Source organism: Lagenorhynchus albirostris, chromosome 19 (assembly GCF_949774975.1).
Source record: "Lagenorhynchus albirostris chromosome 19, mLagAlb1.1, whole genome shotgun sequence".
Classification (NCBI taxonomy): domain Eukaryota; kingdom Metazoa; phylum Chordata; class Mammalia; order Artiodactyla; family Delphinidae; genus Lagenorhynchus; species Lagenorhynchus albirostris.
Genome location: NC_083113.1, coordinates 1,896,929 through 1,918,797, shown reverse-complemented (window position 1 = coordinate 1,918,797; position 21,869 = coordinate 1,896,929). Strand labels below are relative to the sequence as shown.

The window sequence follows — 21,869 nt, the reverse complement described above, 5'->3', positions numbered from 1 at the left end:
CTCTTTGCTGAGCCATCCCTTCCTTTCACACCCTGCATGAAATTACAGTCCATGGATTAGAAACAAACCCAGAGATACCTCTCATACTTGGTGGTCTCCTTCATCCCACTCTCCCCTCCTAATGCTGCTCCAGTAATTCAGGCAATTTGGATTTCTTTCAGACTGGAAGACCACACTGGAAAATAAAGAGTCAGCTTCTGAAGAGGGTATTGCTGTGGAAGAGCCATCTCACCACATGGAAATGAAACACTGTGTACAGGAGGAAGGCCCCTGGTTGGTGTCATTAGGAGAAGTGCAGCATTGGAGGGACCAGCTAGGGAAGCACCAGGAGGACTCTCTGAGTCAAACAGTACTTACCTCAGAGAGACATTTTGCTCAAGGGGGTAGTTATCTGAGTCTAAGCCTTCTACCTCCAACATTACCCACAAGGACACATTTCCATAAGCTCAACTCACAGGTTAAAAGGTTGAAACAGAACTCGGTTTTCATTAATCATCAGAAAAACTGGGCTGATCTGAAGTCCTGTGAAGATCATCAAAGTGCTAGAGCCTTCTGTCAGAGCACTTACTTGAATAAAATTGCAAATGTTGAAACGGGAAATAAAAAACCTTATGAATATACTGTCAGTAGTGACTCTTTAAACTGTGGTACCTCCCTTCATTTTCTTAATAGAATTTTTTCAGCAGAGAATGGCAATGACAGTAAGGATGATGGAAACAGCATTAATCATAGCATGTCTCTGAATGAACACAAGCCAATGAATTTTGGAGAAAGTCAGTACGAGTGTGATGAATGCCTTGTACAAACCGAAATAAGTGATCCTGGAGAGGCACCATTCAGATGTGAGGAGGACTGTGGTGCCTTCCACGTGGCCTCATCTTTTCCTGACTGTGACATCATTCAGACTGGAAAGAAGTCATATGCATGTAATCAGTGTGCAAAATCTTTCAGCTGTTGCTCTAAGCTTGTTGTACACAAGAGAACACACACGGGAGAAAAGCCATATGAATGTACTCGGTGTGGGAAGTCTTTCAGCCAGAGCTATGACCTGGTTGTACACCAGAGAACTCACACTGGAGAAAAGCCCTATGAATGCAACCAGTGTGGGAAATCCTTCACCCAGAGTTCCAAACTTATTAGGCATCAACGAACTCACACTGGAGAAAAACCATATAAATGTCATGAATGTGGAAAATCTTTCAGGTGGAACTCTAACCTTACTGTTCATCAAAGAATTCATACTGGAGAGAAACCTTATGAGTGTGCTCATTGTGGAAAGTCCTTCAGTCAAAGCTCTGACTTTGTTGCACATAAAAGGACTCACACTGGAGAGAAACCCTATGAATGTAACCAGTGTGGAAAATCTTTCATTCGAAGCACTCAGCTTATTAGGCATCTGCGAATTCACACTGGAGAGAAGCCATATAAATGCAATCAGTGTGACAAAGCCTTCACTGGGAGCTCTCACCTTATTGAACATCAGAGAACTCATACTGGAGAGAAACCGTTTGAATGTAATCAGTGTGGGAAAGGCTTCACTGGGAGCTCTCACCTTCTTTCACATCAGAGAATTCATTCTGGAGAGAAACCGTATGAGTGTAATGACTGTGGGAAAGCTTTTCGGCAGCGATCTCAGCTTGTTGTGCATCAGCGAACACATACTGGAGAGAAACCTTATGAATGCAGTCATTGTGGAAAAGCTTTCAGCCAGAGGTCTCCCCTCATTGTGCATCAGAGAATACACATTGGAGAGAAACCCTATCAGTGTAACATGTGTGCTAAAGCCTTCAGTCAGAGGTCCCGCCTTATTGAACATAAGAGAACACATACTGGAGAAAAGCCCTATGAATGCATTGACTGTGGGAAAGCCTTCAATGATCGATCAACCCTTACAAAACACGAGAGAACACACACTGGGGAAAAACCCTATGAATGTAATCATTGTGAAAAGGCCTTTAGCCAGCGGTGTCAACTTACTAGGCATCAGAGAATCCATACTGGAGAGAAACCCTATGAATGTAATGAGTGTGGAAAAGCTTTCAGTTGTAGTACATCCCTTATTCAACATGAGAAAACCCATGGGAGAGAAACCCTATGAATAATCAAGATGGAAAAGCTCACTGCCAGACTTTCTTTACTAGACATCAGATGACCAAGGTATGATTCTCAGAGTGTAGTCTAATGACCATATACATCAGAACTGCTTGGAGTGTGTGTGTTGAAACTGCATATTACCAAGCTTACCCTCAGTTTACTATATCAGAATATCTAGCAGTAAAATCCAGGAGCCTGCAGTTTCCAAAAGGAGCACACGTGATTTGTATATATACTAAAATTTATATACTTCTGCATTTAGGTCATGAATATGACCACTGATGAAAAACATTCAGTCAGAGCTCTCGGCAGAAGTTAGAAAACACAGAATGGAGCTGTACCCACCAGATAATCTTTTTAGTGCATACAGCCACGCAAACTCAACCAGACGTTGTCTCCACATTCATGGAGATGATGGGGAACCGAAAGATACTCTTTACACAGAACCCCAAACACTCAACCTAAGAAGAAACCATTGCATGAGGAAGTTGGTGTTTGGTAATGAAATTTGAAGCTAGCTATGTTCAGTGTAAACCAGCAATTAAAAACACAAATTGGGGAATTTTTTGGTGGTCCTATGGTTAGGACTTGGTCCTTTCACTGCCGGGACCTGGGTTCTATCAACGGTCAGGGAACTAGGATCCCGCTGCATGGCATGGCAAAAATAAACAAACAAAAAACAAATCGAAGGAAAACTAATGATGGGAAGTCTTCTAAAATGATTTTTATTGGAATTAAAAGTAGACTCAATTTTTCAGGGATTCTGTCATGCTCTAACTTAAGTTTGTTGCTCAGTTAGGTTGACTAATCAAAAGAGTCAAGTGAAGTGAAAACAGGGCTCAAAACGGTATATACACAGAATGTTACAACATATAAAATCATGTGCACAGATGGTTGGTTAAGAAGGTCAACTCGGCAGCATGTTCAAAAAAAGGCTGAAGTGTAAATCAGTGGTGAAGCAAGTGGGAGAGGCCATTATTGCAGGTTTGAGCAAGGTGAAAGCAGGTGAGAGCATCGCCTGGAGATGCAGAGTGGGAAAAGCTGTAGCTAGGAACTTGCAAAGAGGGAGCTGCAGGAGTGGAGGTCACAGCCCCCCTGTCAGAGCTGTAGACTGACAAGTGGGGCGGGAAAGCAGGGTTCATTGAAGGTCTGTCCGTGAAACTCCTAATTTGCTCTCCCCTCTCTTGCGTTAAGTATCTGGCCATGGGTAAGCAAAAAATATAGTAGAGAATGAATTATGTGCTATAAGAAAAAGTCTGAGGTCCTCGGCGCTGCCTATGGAGGTGGCCGCCATCTCTTACTCGGCATCATGGCTGCCCTCAGACCCCTTGTGAAGCCCAAGATCGTCAAAAAGAGGACCAAGAAGTTCATCCAGCACCAGTCAGACCAATATGTCAAAATTAAGTGGAACTGGCGGAACCCCAGAGGCATTGACAACAGGGTGCGCAGGAGATTCAAGGGCCAGATCTTGATGCCCAACATTGGTTATGGGAGCAACAAGAAAACAAAGCACATGCTGCCCAGCAGCTTCCAGAAGTTCCTGGTCCACAATGTCAAGGAGTTTGAAGTGCTGCTGACGTGCAACAAGGCTTACTGTGCTGAGATTGTGCACAACGCCTCCTCCAGGAACTCCAAAGCCATTGTAGAGAGAGCAGCCCAGCTGGCCATCAGAGTCACCAATCCCAACACCAGGCTGCGCAGCGAAGAAAATGAATAGACAGCTCATGTGCACGTTTTGTTTAATAAAACCATAAAATGGCCCCAAAAAAAAGAAGTCTGAGGGACTAGGGAATCTGGTGTATTATGCTCCAGAACAAGTGCTGCCTTATTTTGGCATTTCAAGGACATTCATCCTAACAGCTGGTTCTTACCCTTTTAATCCTAAAGCAAAGTGTGCCATTAAACCAGCCCCACCCATCTGTAGAGCTTCCCCTCTGTTTTTTTTTTAATTTTTTTTTTTTTTTTTTTTTTTTTTGCGGTATGCGGGCCTCTCACTGTTGTGGCCTCTCCCGCTGCGGAGCACAGGCTCTGAACACGCAGGCTCAGCAGCCATGGCTCACGGGACCAGCCGCTCCGCGGCATGTGGGATCTTCCCGGACCAGGGCACGAACCCATGTCCCCTGCATCGGCAGGCGGACTCCCAACCACTGCGCCACCAGGGAAGCCCCTCCCCTCTGTTTTTTGATAGCTTCTTCAATATCATGAGAGCTAGGGAGTGAATGATTAAGGAAGCCTCCAACATGAATGAAAAAATATCTGGGGCTTCCCTGGTGATTCTGTGGTTAAGAATCCGCCTGCCAATGCAGGGAACACGGGTTTGAGCTCTGGTCCGGGAAGATCCCACATGCTGTAGAGCAGCTAAGCCCGTGTGCCACAACTACTGAGCCTGCACTCTAGAGCCCGTGAGCCACAACTACTGAAGCTCACATGCCTAGAGCCCATGACCCGCAACAACAGAAGCCACTGCAATGAGGAGCCCCCGCTCGCCACAACTAGAGAAAGCCCAAGCACAGCAACAAAGACCCAACGCAGCCAAAAATAAATTAATTAATTAATAAAATTATTTTTTTTTAAATCTAAGATAAAACAGAAAAAAAACTGCCAAAGAGAACAGATATTCAGGAGAAATAAATATTTTAAATGTTTTATTCTAGGAGTGAGTCAAGAAATAATTGCAAATGAAAAATAAATGCAAGATGCTCTTTTAAAAAGAATAGACTCCCTGAAATTAAAAGTAAGACTGTTGGGCCAAAAAGCAAAGAAAAGAAAGAAAAAGGGAAACTTCACCAGAGCTGAAACATCTTCAGATCATGGATAGATTCACGCAGCATGAGAAATTGAGAACACAATTAAAAAGACATCACAGACTGGGACTTCCCAGGTGGTGCAGTGGTTAAGAATCCGCCTGCCAATGCAGGCGACACAGGTTCGAGCCCTGGTCCGGAAAGATCCCTCATGCCATGGAGCAACTAAGCCCGTGCACCACAACTACTGAGCCTGCGCTCTAGAGCCTGGGAACCACAACTACTGAAGCCCGCGTGCCTAGAGCCTGTGCACCAGAACAAGAGAAGCCACCATGAGGAGCCCACGTGCCACAACAAAAAAGTAGCCCCTGCTTGCCACAACTAGAGAAAGCCTGCGCAGCAACAAAGACCCAAGACAGCCCCCCCACACACACGCACACACGCACACACGCACACATATCACAGAAACTTCTGGAAAGAATTTTGAAAGTAGAAAAGGAATATTTTTTAAGAAAAAGGAATGTTTCTTCTAATTAAAAAAATCAGAGACTTCAAAGTAAGCAAATTGTTCGAGAAAATGTACAGATTGTACAAGACAATTGCAGTCCAAATGTGAAGCAAATGTTTTTAATATATATTTATTTACTTTTGGCTGCATTGGGTCTTCAATGCTGCACGTGGGCTTTATCTAGTTGCGGCGAGTGGGGGCTACTCTTTGTTGCGGTGCACGGGCTTCTCATTGCCGTGGCTTCTCTTGTTGGGGAGCACGGGCTCTAGGCTCACGGGCTTCAGTAGTTCTGCCACTCAGGCTCAGTAGTTGTGGCTCTCGGGCTCTAGAGCTCAGGCTCAGTAGTTGTGGCGCACAAGCTTAGTTGCTCTGCGGCATGCGGGATCTTCCCAGACCAGGGCTTGAACCCGTGTCACCTGCATTGGCAGGTGGATTCTTAACCACTGCGCAACCAGGAAAGCCCCTGAAGCAAACTTTAGAAAGGAGTATTCATTTGACCCTTGTGTTAATAATTCTTCCTGGAAGAGGCAGAGGACTCAGGAAATCGGAAAAAAAGAGGGGGAAATATAATCGTTGTTTTGATTGGCCTTTCACTGAACAGTGTTTGCATAGTTCTGATATAAAGAGTAGATACTGTTTATTTTTATTTTTCAATTTTAGGAAGAAGCCCAGATCTGTGACAGAATAGATTTCATAATGGCAACAGAGTGGCGTGCCATTGTTCCCAGTCCTGTCACCAATAGTAATGGCACAGCCTGTGACTGTTACAAAGTAGAAAGGGGAAGAGAAGTAGAAAGGGGGGAGTGTATCCCTGTATCATCATCTTAGGAAGCGGGCTTTTAAATACAATACTTTGGGTTACTTAGGAGACCAAAACTAGAGCTCAAAACAGTAATATGACAAAAAGTTGGAAGCAAATAGAAGAGCAACGACGTGAGTCAAATCTAAATTCCTTATCAGAGCAGGAAGCCAGTAAGGTCTACAGACTGAAAGAATTGCAGAGGTGGCCTCAGAAAGAACCAGAATAGAAATGGCTAAAAGTGGTTGATGGGATTTGTGACTGTTGGGTAAGGTGGGGCAGGAGACAGCTACTTTCCATTTTAAAACTTCTGTAGTGTTTTATTCCCTGGTGGTACACTTCTTATTTGGGTAACAAATTATTTCAAATGTGTACCTATAGGTGAGCAAAACTACAGTGCATGAAGACATCTGCAGTTGATTTGGGGGTTATGTACATGTTTCCTTTTGATTCAGTGTCACTGTAAATTGAAGATTAAAGAAGCAAGAACTTAAAGATGTCAGGCTCTTCTATTTTGCCAATCAGAGTTGATTCCAGTAGAGCAGGAAGGCTCCTTGGCTTCTTAGAATTCCTTGGAGTCCTTTTAAGGCTCTAAGACTTTATTTTCCAGAAGCCTTATCACCAGGAAGTCAGTGGGCCCCCGAGAGGTGCTGGTATCCTGGGACACCTGGGTGGACAAGACAGGTGTGTGAATTTGTATAACCACCAAATATTGAATGTACTCCCCCAAGGTCACTTTGGCAGTTACCTGGTATTTACTTTCCATAAGACCCTATAAGTAACGGCCCACATGATTCATATGAGACTCGGAGTTTGAGACAGGGAATGCCTTCCTACAGTGGCGTGGACAGAACAGAGGGGACTTTGCTGCCTGGTTAGGCAGTTGGTCCTGCTGCTGAGACCAACCTTGTGTAGCTTTCAGAAGATGCTGGGGCCTGGGAGGAAGGACTTGTGCAATGGATCTAGCAAAGTGAGTGTTGTTTGACAATTCTTGTTGACCAAACACCTGAGAGACATTTCCATTCAGCAAGTCTTAAAATTAGCCTTGTTCGGTGAAGGCACTATTTAGGGACTCAGTACGGAAGATGCGTGTGATGCCGCAGCGCCCTCAAGTCCCTTCTTCCCAAGATGGGGACGCCACACAGGAGCATAGGGGTTATGGGTTCCTGGAGACCACACCTTGTGGGAATCACACAAGAAGGATGCATGTAGGGGGCTGGGGGGAATGGAAGACAGAAGTTGCTGTGTACACAGTGAGTGCTTCAGGCCCTGCTCTGAGAGGGTTCTACCCTTTCATAAATCGGAAACCAGAGGCTCTTAAGGACCCAAGAAGTGGGCTCATTTGAAATAGGAACCCGAGACCTTTCCGCCCAAATGATTCTCATACCCAGTGGTTCCAAATCAAAACGTGCATAAGACCCACCTGAAAGGAAGTGTTAGAATTACAGCTTATTGGACCCATCTTAACATGTTGTAAAGAGTACTCTTGGGCTTCCCTGGTGGCGCAGTGGTTGAAAGTCCGCCTGCCGATGCAGGGGACACGGGTTCGTGCCCTGGTCCGGGAAGATCCCACATGTCGCGGAGCGGCTAGGCCCGTGAGCCATGGCCGCTGAGCCTGCGCGTCCGGAGCCTGTGCTCCACAATGGGAGAGGCCACAACAGTGAGAGACCCGCGTACTGCAAAAAAAAAAAAAAAAAAAAGAGTAATCTCAAAATTGTATATCCATATAACTATTTCCTCTTTGTTGGTTTCACTTACATTTGTGGCTTAATTTTTAGAAGACCTTAAACAGTTACCACACCTGTGTTACATGTGACCCAGGGGCTCCTTTTAACAGAAATCCATTCTCCCTGCCCACCCCCACCCCCACTTTTTAAAACACAGATACCAAAATAATCATAATGTATATTTGATACAACCAGTAGTGAATCTATTGGTGGCCCACAAGACCACTCCCACATCTAGAGATTTTTCTAGAATTCATAGGGCTCAGCATCCAACTGTACTCACAGCTGAAATTTACGGCAGTGGTGTACTAAGGATACACAGTTGTTGGGACTTCCCTGGTGGTCCAGTGGGTAAGTCTCTGTGCTCCCAATGCAGGGGGACCAGGTTCTATCCCTGGTTGGGGAACTAGATCCCACATGCATGCTGCAACTAAGACTCCATGTGCCACAACTAAGAAGTCTGCATGCCACAACTGGGAAAAAAAAATTCCGTATGCTGCAACTAAAGATCCCGCATACCGCAATGAAGATCCCATGTGCCTCAACTAAGACCCAGTGCAGCCTAAATAAATAAATAAATATTTTTTAAAAAGATACACAGTTGTAGGACTTCCCCAGTGGTCCAGTGGTTAAGACTCCACGCTTCGACTGCAGGGGGCACTCCACGCTTCGACTTCAATCCCTGGCAGGGGAACTGAGATCCCACATGCCATGTGGCACAGCCAAAAAATTAAGAATAAAAATAAAGGATACGGGGCTTCCCTGGTGGCGCAGTGGTTAAGAATCTGCCTGCCAATGCAGGGGACACGGGTTCAAGCCCTGGTTTGGGAAGATCCCACATGCCACGGAGCAACTAAGCCCGTGCGCCACAACTACTGAGCCTGCGAGCCACAACTACTGAAGCCCGTGCACTTAGAGCCCATGCTCCTCAACAAGAGAATCCACCGTAAGAAGCCCGCCCACCACAACAAAGAGTAGCCCCCACTCGCCGCTACTGGAGAAAGCCGGCGTGCAGCAACGAAGACCCAACACAGCCAAAAATAAAATAAATAAATTTATATATTAAAAAAACTTTACTTTAAATAAATAAATAAAAACAAGAGCTGTTCCCAAGGAGAAGATAATAGACTCAACACCCCACCACCACCTCTCTACCCTCTGGAGGGCTGCTGCTAAGGGGAAGGCAATAGACCCTCCTGGGACCTCCTGGGTTCCTCCTGGGACTTCCTGGGTCCCTCCTGGGACCTTCTCTGCCCACGGAGAAAGGAATACCACCAGGAAATTTTGTTGGGCTCCCAGTAGAAGCCAGATTCGGTCTCCTGGAGGCTGCCTGACCCGTGGTTCCCACAGCCACGGTGAGTGGTGAGTGAACACATGCTCCTCCTGGCATCGCAGGCCTGGTGGGGTTGGGTCCTGGGTGTGGTTGCAGGGGAAATGCCCAGCAGATTGCAGAAAGGTGGTTGGACTGAAGCGGAGAGATGCAGCAGCAGCAAAGGGATGACAGGGATGGGAGTGAGTGCAGAAACCGCGTGCCCCTTGGAAGCCGGCTGCCCCATCCCCGCAGTGACCACAGTCGTTCACCCTTTTGTCATGTTTGTGGTTTGCTGTCTGTCTCTCCCCACTATACCAGCAGCCCCGTGGGGGCGGGCGAGTATCTCTGTTCTCTGCCTTGCTGTGCCTGGTTCCTAGCACACAGTACATGATCAAATAAATATTTGTTCTGTTTCGACTGCATCCTGGTGAACGTCTGCTTTTCCTTTCTTCTTTTCTAATAAACTTTTTAATGGACTCTAACAGAACCACAGATATGACCCTTCGCAAAGGGAATACCCCAAATCGAGAAACAGGACATGATCAACTCTCAGAACCCGCCTGTGCCCCCTCTGGGCCACTAGCCCCCTAAACCTATTCTATTAACAAAATCTTTAAACGTTCATGTAATTGTAAAGCATAGAAATATTTTAAGCACAACGGCAGTATACGATCCACAGACAAGGAAAGCCCCAGGCCTCCTCCTGCGCCTTTCCAGCTGGGAAGAGCAGGCCCAGATTTCAACCCGGGCCGTGGCATTCCAGGTTGCAGACTGGCTTTCCGATGCCAGGCCACAGGGCGCAGACTGGCATTTGGAAGCGGGGCCGCAGGGCGCGGACTGGCATTTGGTTTGGGAGAACGATTCCCCCACCATCGGGGCCCGCAACACCATAGCCACTGGCGCTGGACCCCCGCCCGCCTAGGCGCACAGCGCGGCGGCCTGAGGGGCCCCATTGGCCGAAGGGCAAGCGAGAGGAAGCCCCCATTGGTCGAAGGCTCGATGAACGAAGGCTTTCATTGGCCGGGGGTGCAGGGCGCTGCACAGCCTTCTGGGAGCTGTAGTTGCAGCGTCGCCGGCGCGGCCGCCATTGTCCGGCGGGCGGCGAGTCCCGCGGTCTCTGTAGCGGGTGGGGCTCTCTGGTTCAGGTTCACCTCGGGCGCCTGTCATCGACCTGTCGGCCCAGGATGGACCCCGAGGAGGAAGCGGCGACACTGACGATGGCTACGGGGCCGCCGGCGGAACGGCTCCAGGTACGGCGGAACAATAATAGTAACAATAACAACGACGGCCGCGGGCCCCAGGCCGGGCATTTCCCTCAGATATTGACCCTTTACCCCTCGCAGCGCACGGTGAGCAGGGTCGGGCGTTATCCCCTGGTCATACGGGAAGACTGAAGCCCAGGTCGGGCGCCCCGACTAGCCCAGCTGGTGAGGGGTGGCGTCGGGAATTGAACCCAGGCCTTCCAGTCCCCGATTGCGTATGCTCCGCAAGTCCTCCCGCCTTTCTGTCCCGGCCTAGAACTTGGGGTCATTCCCGAGGACCGGGCTGGCCCCGCCCCGAAGGCCGACCACCGTGAGCATGGGTAATAGTAACTGGAGCAGAGATGCTTCAACATGCGGAGTCAACCGACACCCACCCAGAGCCCCGCTCCCCGAACCCCCTGGCCCGCGGACGGGGACAGCCTCTGGGGTGAGGACAGGTGACCACACACCGCGTTAATGGGGCGGGAGCGACCACCGCGTCTGACCCCTGCGGGGCTGTGGGGGACTGCAGTACAGGGTAGTCTGCTTGCAAGGCCATCTGGGAAGGCGCCTGATTCAAAGCTCCAGCCTTTCTAGACAAAGTGGCCTCTGTTCTCCATGTAGTGCTGACTCCACGTAGCAGGAACCAAAAGAAATTCATAATTCCTGAAGCTCCGGGTCTTTGAAGTTACAGACTTTCTGTCTTTTTGTTGTTGTCTGCGGGGGGTTGCATTTATTTCACATTTGGAATGCAGAGTGAGACTCTCGACAATCCTAGGTGTGCATGTGTTCAGAGACTTGTTGTTGCAGATTGGCAGGAAATGCTTTAGTTTGCTTTTGCTGTGGATGGCAGGGAGTGAGCAGTGTCAGAGAATACCAGAGCTGGACAGTAGTTAAAGCAGTAAAAACAGATTTTATTTGGGAACTGTTGCAATAGGGGGAAAGAGACTTCAGTATAGAGCTGGGCTCTATTCCGAATACAACAGGGAAAAGTGGGTATTTATAGTGGGGGGGCGGGGTAATTCTTGCTAAACTGACCTAAAACAGGATTATTGCTGAAGCACCCAAATGAGGGGATGTTATCTGGAGGATTGTGGGGGATGAGGACTTTGAAAAGATATCAAGAGTGGTCAGATATGGAGGGTGGGATCCTGGCTAAATCAGTGGATTTTTGGTAAAACTGAGTGATGCAGAAACGGACACAGAAGCCCAGAAGTCAAAGCTTAGTTGGGAAGAGGGTTGTAAGGAACCAGACTAAAGTTTGGTCAACGAGAGAGTCTGTCAGCAGTGAGAGGCTTAAGAGAAAGTGTGTTCATTATTGGTTGCTGTGTAACAAATAATGAAAAATGTAGTGGCCTAAAACAACAATAAATATTATCTCAGTTTCTGATGATAGGAATCCTGGAATGACTTAGCTGGTGGTTTTGGCTTGGGCTCATGGCAGTCAAGGTGTCAGCCTGGACAGCTGTCACCTGAGACTTGACTGGGTCTGGAGAATCCACCTCCAGGATGGCTCATTCGCATGACAGGCAGGAGGCCTGTGTTCCTTCTCATGTGGGCCTCTCTGTGGAGCTGCCTGGGCGGCCTCACAACATGGCACCTAGCTTCCCACAAAGTGAGTGATCCAAGAGGGAGCTATGTGGAAGCCACAATGTCTTATGACCTGGGGTCAAAATTCACACTCTACTATATCCTATTGGTTACATAAGTCAAACTTGCTCGTATAGGAGGGGGCTACAAAGGGCTGGGGATCCTTGGGGGCCATCTTGGAGGCCAGCCACCACAGGAGGTGAGGACCAGAAGTGGAGGGCTTCTGGTATTAGCGTCCTCTGGCTGCCATAACATTACTACAAATGTGGTGGCTTAAAATATATACATTTGTTCTTAGAGTTTTGGAGGTTAGAAGTCTGAAGTCACCTTCACTGGGCTGTGATCAACATGTGGGCAGATCTGCCCTTCCTGTCAAGGCTCTAGGGTAGAATCTGTTTCTTTGCCTTTTCCAGCTGTTAGAGCTGTAGAGCTTGCATTTTTTGGCTCATAGCCCTTTGTCCATCTTCAAAGCCAGCAGCATAGCATTTGCTTTAGTGGTCACGTTGTCTTCTCCCTTCTGTAGTTAAATCTCCCTCTGCCTTCCCTTCAGAAGAACATTTGTGATTGAATTTAGGGACCTCCTGGATAATCCAGGGTAATCTCCCTATTTTTAAAATCCTTAATCACGTTCACAAAGTCCCTCTCGCCGTTTATGGTAACGTTCACATGTTCCAAGAACTAGGACCCAGATACCTTTGGGGGCCGTTTTTCAGCCAACCATAGCCAGGCTAAAAGAGGTCATCCTGTATCCAAAGATGGAAAGGAGCCATTCAGGTGTTTTAAGCAGGAATGGTATGGGTTTGAGAAAAAACATTCAGGCATCTGGGGGGTGGGGGTAGGAGAGACACTGAGAGCTAACTAAGGCACTGGGTGAGGGGGGAGGATGGGGTCTGACAAAGCCCATCCCTCCGGGACTCAACAGTGTAGAGGAGGAGGAGGTTTGCAGGGGTCTGAAGACCTGGTGGCTGGGCTGTCACTGGTACCCCATGCAGATTAGGTGGTGGTGGGTGGGGGCAGGAGACACAGGGAGCATGTTGTCAGGATTGGAGGACCTTCTGAGTGGGAGGTGAGGATATGAGGACAGGAGCAGAGACCTCCGTTCCCAACCAAAGGGTTCTGCATATTTGCTGCACAATTTTTGTCAGAGCCATATGCCACCTGTACTATATTTCTTTAATATCTTTAATATTTTTAAATCTGACTGTATTTTTCTTAAAAGAAAATACAATTTTAAAATTGAAGTATTTGGTCTGTGATTTTGACTTGCATTTCCCTGGTGGTGAATGATGTTGAGCATATTTTCCTGTGTTTATTAGCTATTTGTATATTCTTTTATATCTTCTTGAAGAAATACCTATATAGATCCTATGCTCATTTCAATTGGATTGTCTTTATTTTTGAGTTTTAAGAGTTGTTTATATCTTGTGGATACAAGTCACTTATCAGATATATGATTTGCAGTTATCATCACCCATCATATGGGTGTCTTTTCACTTTCTTGATAATGTCGTTTGGAACACAAAGGTTTTTAGTTTTGATGAAGTCGGTTTTACTTATTTTTTTATTTTATTGCTGGTGCTTTTGCTGTTATATCTAAGAATCCTTTGCCAAATACAAGGTTATAAAGATTTATCACTATGTTTTCCTCTAAGAATTTTTTTTAATATTTATTTATTTAATTTGGCTGCACCGGGTCTTAGTTGCAGCATGTGGGATCTTTGTTGCAGCATGCGGGATCTTTAGTTGCGGCATGTGGGCTTCTTAGTTGCGGCATGCATGCGGGATCTAGTTCCTGGACCAGGGATCGAACCTGGGCCCCCCGCATTGGAAGCACAGAGCCTTACCCACTGGACTGCCAGGGAAGTCCCTTCTTCTAAGAATTTAATAGTCTTAGCTCTTACATTTATGTCTTTGATCCATTTTGAGTTCAATTTTACATATGGTGTGAGGTAGGGGACCAACTTTATTCTTTTGCATGTGGCTGTCCAGTTGTCCTGTAAGAAGTGTTTAACAGCCACTTAATCCCTATCACGGCTCCCAAGGAGTGATTCTTTGTAGACAAGGAAACGAGGAGGCAAAGGTGGGTACCTGCTCTCTGCCTCTCGAGGAAATGGCAGAGCCAAACCTTTGATCCAGCTTTTAATCATGGCCACAGCCAGCCCACAGAAGGGTTTCATTTGTGGGAAACATTTTAAATACGTTGCATAAACTTACCAAAATTTAAAGTTTTCACTTCATAAAATGTGACCGAATTTTCAGCTTCTCACCAGAGATTGGGAATTCTGACCACATGGGGCCTGTATTTCCCCACAGTCAACTGATTCTGAGTCCCAGCCACCCCTTCAGACAGGTCACACATATTACTCATCACTTCCCATGTCACCTCTTATCGGTTAAACCCTCGTAAGCTCTTACGTGGGCTCACTTTAGTCACTTGTGAGCCTGCCCAGTCTCTCAAGGCCAGTGAGTTTCCGACCTCAACTGCACATCCCTCTTTCAGGGAGGATGATAAGCCTTGCTTTGAGTCTGAGGATTTCTTAGTGTGTCAGTTAGTTGTTGCTGCACAACAGACTATCCCAAAATTTAGTGGATTAGAACAGTAACCATTTCTTTAGCCCACAAATCTGCAAGTCGGCAGTTTAATCTGGTCTCTGTCGGCACCGGCACCTGTCTGAGCTCAGTTGTAGGTCAGCTATGGTTGGCTTTGATCTTGCCTGGATACTTTCTCATGTCCTCGCCATACAGCCCACCCCCGCATGAGGCAGCCCAGTAGGTGCCCAGTGAAACCTGACTTGCATCGCTCAGAACGTGCACTCTCTGGACACTGGCCTGCTTGTCTTCACCTTCCCCTCTCCTCCTCCTTTTCCCGAGCGTGTTGATGAGGACAGTCCAGCTGATTGAGAGTGTGTGTGATGTTTCAGGAGCCGGTGACTTTCCGGGACGTAGCTGTGGACTTCACCCAGGAGGAGTGGGGGCAGCTGGGCCCTGCCCAGAGGACCCTGTACCGTGACGTGATGCTGGAGACCTTCGGGCACCTGCTCTCTGTGGGTGAGGCCCACTTCCCAAGCTGACGATCAGATTCCTGTGGTGACCTGTTCTTCGTGGGTTATGGGTCGTGGGGCCTCTGGTGTGAGGACTTGACCTGGGCTAGGGATCAGAGACCTTGAATTCTCATTTCCTATGGGACATGCGGGTAGGAGGGTGTCTGCCCTTTTCTGTCCCAATGCAAAAACTTATGAGGCGCTCCCATGTCCTGACGGTCAGGAGTCTAGGGCTGGAGCCTGGGCTGGTTCTTTTTCTCCAGAGCAGGCTCCCAGCTCCTTTGTCTTTTTCTGTTTCCAGGGCCTGAGCTTCCCAAACCTGAAGTCATCTCCCAGCTGGAGCAAGGGGCTGAGCTATGGGTGGCAGAGAGAGGAATTGCCCAGGGCCGCTGTCCAGGTGAGAACCCGCCAAGTGGGAACCCCTAACAGGAGCAGTTGTGCTGCTTGGAAGGGGTGGTGTGTCGGGATCCCCGAGAAAGGATACAGAGGAAAGTCAGCAAAGGGAAGAGGCGAGTGGGGCCGAATCCAGAGGGGGCCAGACGCCAGCTTCAGAATCCCTCCCTGGACGGGCAGTGAGTTGTGACAACAGGGGAGAAGTGTTGGCTGCCAGGGAGGCTCACTATAGGCTCTGTGCCAGGGGGTTTATTGGGGGCTGGGCACGTGGGCACCCCCTACCTGGCACAGAGCAAGACTCCAGGCTCCCAGGAGAAAGCAGGTGTTCACCCTAAACCATATTGTTGTCACAGAGTTTGGGCACAGTGAGCCTCTCTGACCGGTTAGGTTTGTGGCAACCCTCCCCAAATCCAAGTTCCCAGACCCAGCCAAAGACCAGCCTTGAAAGCTGGCCCTCTTAGGATGGCAGCCTGGGCCGACCCTGTAGCTCTTTTCTGCTCGGGCAGTCTGGGCCGTGTCCTCCCGTCCCCTGCCTGGGGCGCTCCCGGTGCTCTGAGGCCTCCTCACCTGTGCTCCCCTTTCTCTGAGCTCAGAGACCTCCTGCCTCTCCTCGAGGGGTCAGAATGCACCACTTCTTCCCTCTCTCAGCAACCTTCCCAGCGTGCCCTTACCACAGGATCGTTTCTGATGTGTGAACTTGCCCTTCATCTTCTCCGTTGCATTCTTGCACGTCCACAGCCTGTAAACTTCTTCCCTACACCCTTCTGTTCTCTCGGGAACAGGATTGTGTTCAGCCGTAGATACCTGACAACTGGGCTAGAGCTCCTCAAAGCAAGAGAGCAGCATTTTTCTCACGAAGCAGGAGCCCAGAGGTGGCCATTGCTGGTGCTGGCTTGGCATTGCAGGAAGGCCAGGGCTGATGGTTCTGATTCTCCTGGCCTTTCCTTGGGGCTCAGCGTGGCTGCGGCAGCTTTGGCCGTCACATCTGTGCTCCAGACAGGGGCAGGAGGAGCTGGGAAGAATGGCGCCAATCACATTTGTCCCCTTTTATCAGAATTCCAGATGTTGTCCATTGAGGTCTCCTTGGTCAGGAGGGGGTCAGCCCAGCTGCTGGGGAAGCTGGAAGGAGGGAGTCTAGATTGTCATCACTGGCTTATCCATCCCTTCCCTGGGGCTGGTGCGTTGGTACCCTGACTACTTTCTGAAAGGAGTGGGCTCTGGCCACGGGATATGTAACCAGCTGTACCTGCAGCCCAGCCTCCCACCTGAAAGCCTCTGACACCATCTGTAGGGAAGCCCTGGTACCTCCACAATAGGGTGTGGCCCATCACCCGGGGGCAGGACTAACAAGTACCCTGTCTCCTCTGAGGCCACGGAGCCTGTCTGACATCTTCCAGCCCCAAATGCTGGCCTTCACCCCCAGACCCTGAACTAACTCCCATCAGGCCAGCCCCCTTCCAGCTGCCAGGTCCCAAGCATGCCATAAAATTCATCCACGTAAGGTGTACGATTCTGTGGTTTTGAGTGTATTCACAGGTCGTGCATCCATCAGCAGCGTCTAGTTCCAGAACATTTCTGCTGCCCGGAAGTTGTCCATTAGCAGTACCATGGTTTGTTTTTACCCACAGCACACTCCTGACACCAAACGTGTGGGGTTTCCACATCAACAACCAGTTCTCCACCCCTCCAGACACTAGCCGTGTGTCCCAACGATTCAGTCCAATTCTGACGCTATCTCTGTGGAGCTGGTGCAGACCCCACGGCTTAAGGACTCAGTCCCATAAGGCTGCCCCCACTTCAGACACTAGCCACAAGTCAGGGCCTCCCATACTTCTGACCGACTGGCTGTAAATCGGGAGTTCCCACGGCCCCTCAGTTTCAGTAATGTGCTGTAACAGCTCACAGGCCTCAGGGAAACACTGTTTACATTTACTGTTTTTGTAAATGATGATACAAAAGATACAAATGAACAGACAGATGTCAGGGGAGAGGGGCTGAAGCTCCCCCTGAAGCTGTCCAGAGGCCCACCACGAGTCACCTCGTTAGCATGAACTCATATGGTTGAGGGGGACTTACTACAATTAACAAAAGACACTCCTGACCCCTCTCACTAAGGAAATCCCAAGGCTTTTAGCAGCTGTGTGCCGGGGACCAGAGATGAAGACCAAACACATATTTCTTATTAAATGACAATATCAAAGGCAGTCACTCTATCGCCTCATCCCTCCCAACCCCCGGCAACCACTAATCCACTTTCTGTCCGTGGATTTGCATATTCCATTTAAATGGAATCTTACAGTATGTGGCCTTTGGTGTCCAGCTTTTTTTTTTGTTTGTTTATGTTTGTTTTGTTTTATTTTTTTATTGAAGTATAGTTGGTGTATGATATTATATAAGCTATAGGTGTACAGTATACTGATTCACAATTTTTAAAGGCTGTACCCCACTTACAGTTATTATAAAATATTGGCTAAATTCCCTGTGTTGTATCAATACAATATATCCTTGTAGCTTATTTTAATACCTAATAGTTTGTATGTGTCTAGCTTCTTTCAGTGAACATCTTGTTTTCAGGGTTCAGTCATGTTGTAGCGTATGTCAGTACTTCATTCCTTTCCATGGCTGAATCATATCCCATTATGTGGATGGACCACACTTACGGACATTTGGGTTGTTGCCACTTTTTGGCTCTTGTGAAAAGTGCTGCTGTAAACATTCCTGTAGAGTGTTCTTGTGGACTGGCTGGTGTTTTTGTCCTTGTGGACTGGCTGGTGTTTTTGTTAAGTACCCTCTGGGTACTGTGCATGGAGTCCAGTTTGGGGACTGGAGGTGAGCGAGACAGGCACCTGCTGCCTGGTCAGGCTTGGCTCCTACGGCACCTGTCCCCCAGCCAGTGCCTCAATGCCTCGCATCTGAAGCATGTATTTTTGAGAACCTGCTCCCTGTCAGCTCTAGGAACTGGCTGTGGACATTCTGGTGTGGTGAGATGGACCCTAAGTGAATGAACACATAGAGTGTGCTGTGGACAGGATTGCAGCAGGTGAGGAGGTTGGAGAGGGCTGGGGTGAGCAGGGAGCCTGGCCCCCAAGGATGTCCACGTCCTGATGCCCAGCGCCCGTCCGTTGGATTATTGGGCCAGCCTATTGCAGTCACAACAGTCCTCTAGTGAGAGAGGCGGGAAGAGGACAGGTGACGTCAGAGAGGGATTGGCCAGCGCTCCGCTGCTGGCTCTGGAGGCGAGGGCAAGGGCCAAGGAACATGGGTGCCTCTAGACACTGGAAACAGCAAGGAAACCCATTCCTGCAGTCTCCAGAAGGGGCACAGCCCTGCCAAATCTGGCTCTAGACTCTGCCTTCCAGAGAGTAGGCGTGTGCTGCTGTAGGGGTGAGTGTGCGGTGAGTTGCTCCACCGCCACTCCACGCCCTGCCTGCGTGAGGGGCGATTCTGGAGGATCCGCAGGCCAGATGCTGCTCCTCCAGGGTGTCCGCAGACAAGAGGGCACCTGCACTTGGGGATCTGGCCTGTCACACCCAGGTCTTCTGTACTCAGCTACTCGTTCCCCACCCAAGCCTGCTCCTTCTGCACTTTGTTCAGTGTCTTCCTCCCCAGCTCCAGAGGGTCGCTGCATTGTCCTCAGCATCTAGGGTCAGACAGTAGATATTTTAGGCTTTGCGGGCAACTGTCACCGCTGAGACAGATTGCCACAAACACGGCTTAAGACAACATACATTTATTATCTCCCAGTTCTGTCAGACCTGACTGGTTTATCTGCTCTGGGGCCCACAAGGCCAAAGGCAAGGCAAGGCGGGCTGGGGGTCGGGGGGCCGACTTACTGGGAGGCACAGGAAGAATCCGCATCTAGACACGGGCAGGATCCAGTTCCATGCGGTCATAGGACTGAAGTTCCTGTTTCCTTGCAGACTCAGCGGAGAGCTTCTCTCACCTTTGAGAGGCACCCGCATTCCCTGGCTCATGCCCTCTGCCCAGCCAGCCTCTGCCTTCTACCTCCTTCTGCTTTTAAAGCTTGAGGGGATTGCTTTGGGCCCAGTCAGCTAATCCAGCATCATCTCCCTATTTTGAGGTTTAAGGTTAGCTGATGAGTAAACTTAATGTCACCTGCAAAATCCCTTGATAGCAGTACCTGGATGACTGCCTGAACAGCCACCGGCAGCTTCAGAATCCCGCCCACCTCTGTCACATATTTTTTCCTACAGCCCTTTAAAAACATAAAAAGCATCAGTCGCTTGGGGGCTGTAGTTGGCCAGCTCCTGACCTAGGCCAATATCTGGCCCATGGCAGGTGCTCAAGAAGTTTTTGTTGAAAGGATGAATGAGTGAAGCTGTGTTTACAGACAGGGCACTGGGGTCAATGTGAGAGCAGAATTGGGAGGCGGGGCAAGAGGTTAGGTCACAGGCCCAGGGTGTGTCCACTAGCCCCTCACAGCTCTTGGGTTTTCTTTCAGGCTGGGAGTCTGGACCTGAGGGCCGAGCACCGCCCCAGGAGCAGGGCCTTCCTGAGGAGAAGGGGCGGGAAGGCTTCCTGGGGGAGGCTCTATGTCCCGCTACACCGGGGGAAGACTGGGAATATGAGGGCCGGGTGCAGGGGCCCGAGAAGGACCAGGGTAATTTGAGGCAATTGGAATTCAGCCTCAAGGAAGCACTGGTTCAAGGTGGAAGCCACGAAGGTCTCAGACTTGGGGAAAACTGTGTCCTGAGTCCAAACCCAAATCCCCTCCCGGAGACTTCCAGGACAGAGTGTTTGTGTGCTCCCGACTCATGGGTTACAAGCTCGCAGCAGAACCCGAGTGCAGTCGGTGAGCAGATGGGCTCCTCGGGAAGACAGCCGCGTGACAACAGTGACTGCAGCAACTCTTCTGGTCAGGCGGTTCTGGAACCAGAACCCGAGCCTGCGCGCAGCCAAGTGCCGGACAAACCCTACAAGTGCGCGGACTGCGGCAAGTCCTTCAACCACAACGCGCACCTCACGGTGCACCGGAGGATCCATACGGGTGAGCGGCCGTACGCGTGCAAGGAGTGCGGCAAGGCCTTCAGCCAGAACTCCTCGCTGGTGCAGCACGAGCGCATCCACACGGGCCACAAGCCCTACAAGTGCGCGGACTGCGGCAAGTCGTTCTGCCACAGCACGCACCTAACGGTGCACCGGAGGATCCACACCGGGGAGAAGCCCTATGCGTGCCAGGACTGCGGGCGGGCCTTCAACCAGAACTCGTCCCTGGGCCGCCACCGGCGCACGCACACCGGGGAGAAGCCGTTCACCTGCAGCGTGTGCGGCAAGGCCTTCTCGCGCACCACGTGCCTGTTCCTGCATCTGAGGACGCACACGGCCGAGAGACCCTACGAGTGCAGCCGCTGTGGCAAGGGCTTCCGGCACAGCTCGTCCCTGGCCCAGCACCAGCGCAAGCACGCCGGCGAGGGCCCCTACGACTGCCGCCAGAGGCTGGCCTTCGAGCCCACGCCGGCGTGGCCGGAGCCCCTGACCCCTGGGGAGGGGGCTACCCGCAGCGACAGGCCCTTCAGGTGCGGGCAGTGCGGCAAGTGTTTCACGCAGAGCTCGCACCTCATCCGACACCAGATAACGCACACCAGGGAGGATCCCCGAGGCCGGGGCCGGCGGCGCCCGCAGCCCTGCAGCCGGAGCCCGCACCTCGGACGGCACCAGCTCGGGCCCACGGGTGAGAGCCCTGGGGCCGGGACAAAGGCAGGGCAGCCGGCAGGCAGGGCACTGGCCCTGTTTGACATCCACGAAATCATGCAAGAGAAAAACCCAGTGCACGTTATTGGGGTGGAAGAGCCTTCTGTGGGCACGTCCGTCTTGTTTGACATCAGAGAATCCACCTAGGGGAGAAACTCTGCGGATGACTTTTGAACCACAGGTACAAAAATGTGGTAAGTCCTACAAGGTGTATTTATGGAGGGGGGCTGGGGTAGAAATGCCCTCTGATTTCCTAAGGAAATGACGCTTCCCAAACACCTGAGCTCAGTGGTTCTCCAATCTATCAAGCCCAGTACCCTGAAATGAATTGACAGGTAATGTAACCCCCACACGTGTAATGTTGAAAAATCCATACGTGCCCCCATTTTGTAAAGGATAATTAAAGCAAAAGTAATTTACAGTAGGGTAACGTGTGCTGACTTGGTGGTATCTCTCCCCGTGACCTTGTGGCCATTGTGCCCGGAGACCTGGGGCATTGCCTGTTGCCGTCTGGTACACGGGGTGTAGTGTTGACCATGGAAACGTTACGAGAGGCATTCCTGTGTGGGTGTGATTTCCCAAAGTGGTGACTAAGTCTTGGAAAAGGTTTGAACAAAACAAAATGCCAGTGCATTTCTGGAAGGTTTATGTATAACATTTAAACTTGCAGGAATGAATTGGTTTGTACATGGAGTTGACCCAGGGTCT

General features: G+C 49.7%; 2 protein-coding genes across 3 annotated transcripts in view; both read left to right on the top strand.

Moving 5' to 3' along the window:
- LOC132509643 (neurotrophin receptor-interacting factor homolog) overlaps positions 1-21,585 on the top strand; it is a 67,121-nt gene extending 45,536 nt beyond the window's left edge. Inside the window, exons 1-4 of one of the 2 annotated variants that reach the window (XM_060130904.1) lie at positions 10,269-10,434; positions 14,937-15,063; positions 15,358-15,453; positions 19,912-21,585. In XM_060130904.1, coding sequence (XP_059986887.1) covers positions 10,369-10,434; positions 14,937-15,063; positions 15,358-15,453; positions 19,912-21,308 — 1,686 coding nt within the window. In that variant the 5' untranslated portion in view covers positions 10,269-10,368 and the 3' untranslated portion in view covers positions 21,309-21,585. Of the gene's footprint in view, positions 1-962; positions 2,036-10,268; positions 10,435-14,936; positions 15,064-15,357; positions 15,454-19,911 lie in introns of those variants that run through there. The other variant, XM_060130902.1, reaches the window with a different exon arrangement.
- Positions 3,332-3,811, top strand: LOC132509657 (large ribosomal subunit protein eL32-like). Its single transcript, XM_060130937.1, has one exon. The coding sequence runs from the start codon at positions 3,332-3,334 to the stop codon at positions 3,809-3,811; it is 480 nt and encodes a 159-aa protein (XP_059986920.1).
- Positions 21,586-21,869: the final 284 nt, after the last annotated feature.

What these genes read in the sequence shown, in the direction of transcription:
- LOC132509657 (XM_060130937.1), top strand. Translation starts at nt 3,332, where the DNA reads ATGTGCTATAAGAAAAAGTCTGAGGTCCTCGGCGCTGCCTATGGAGGT.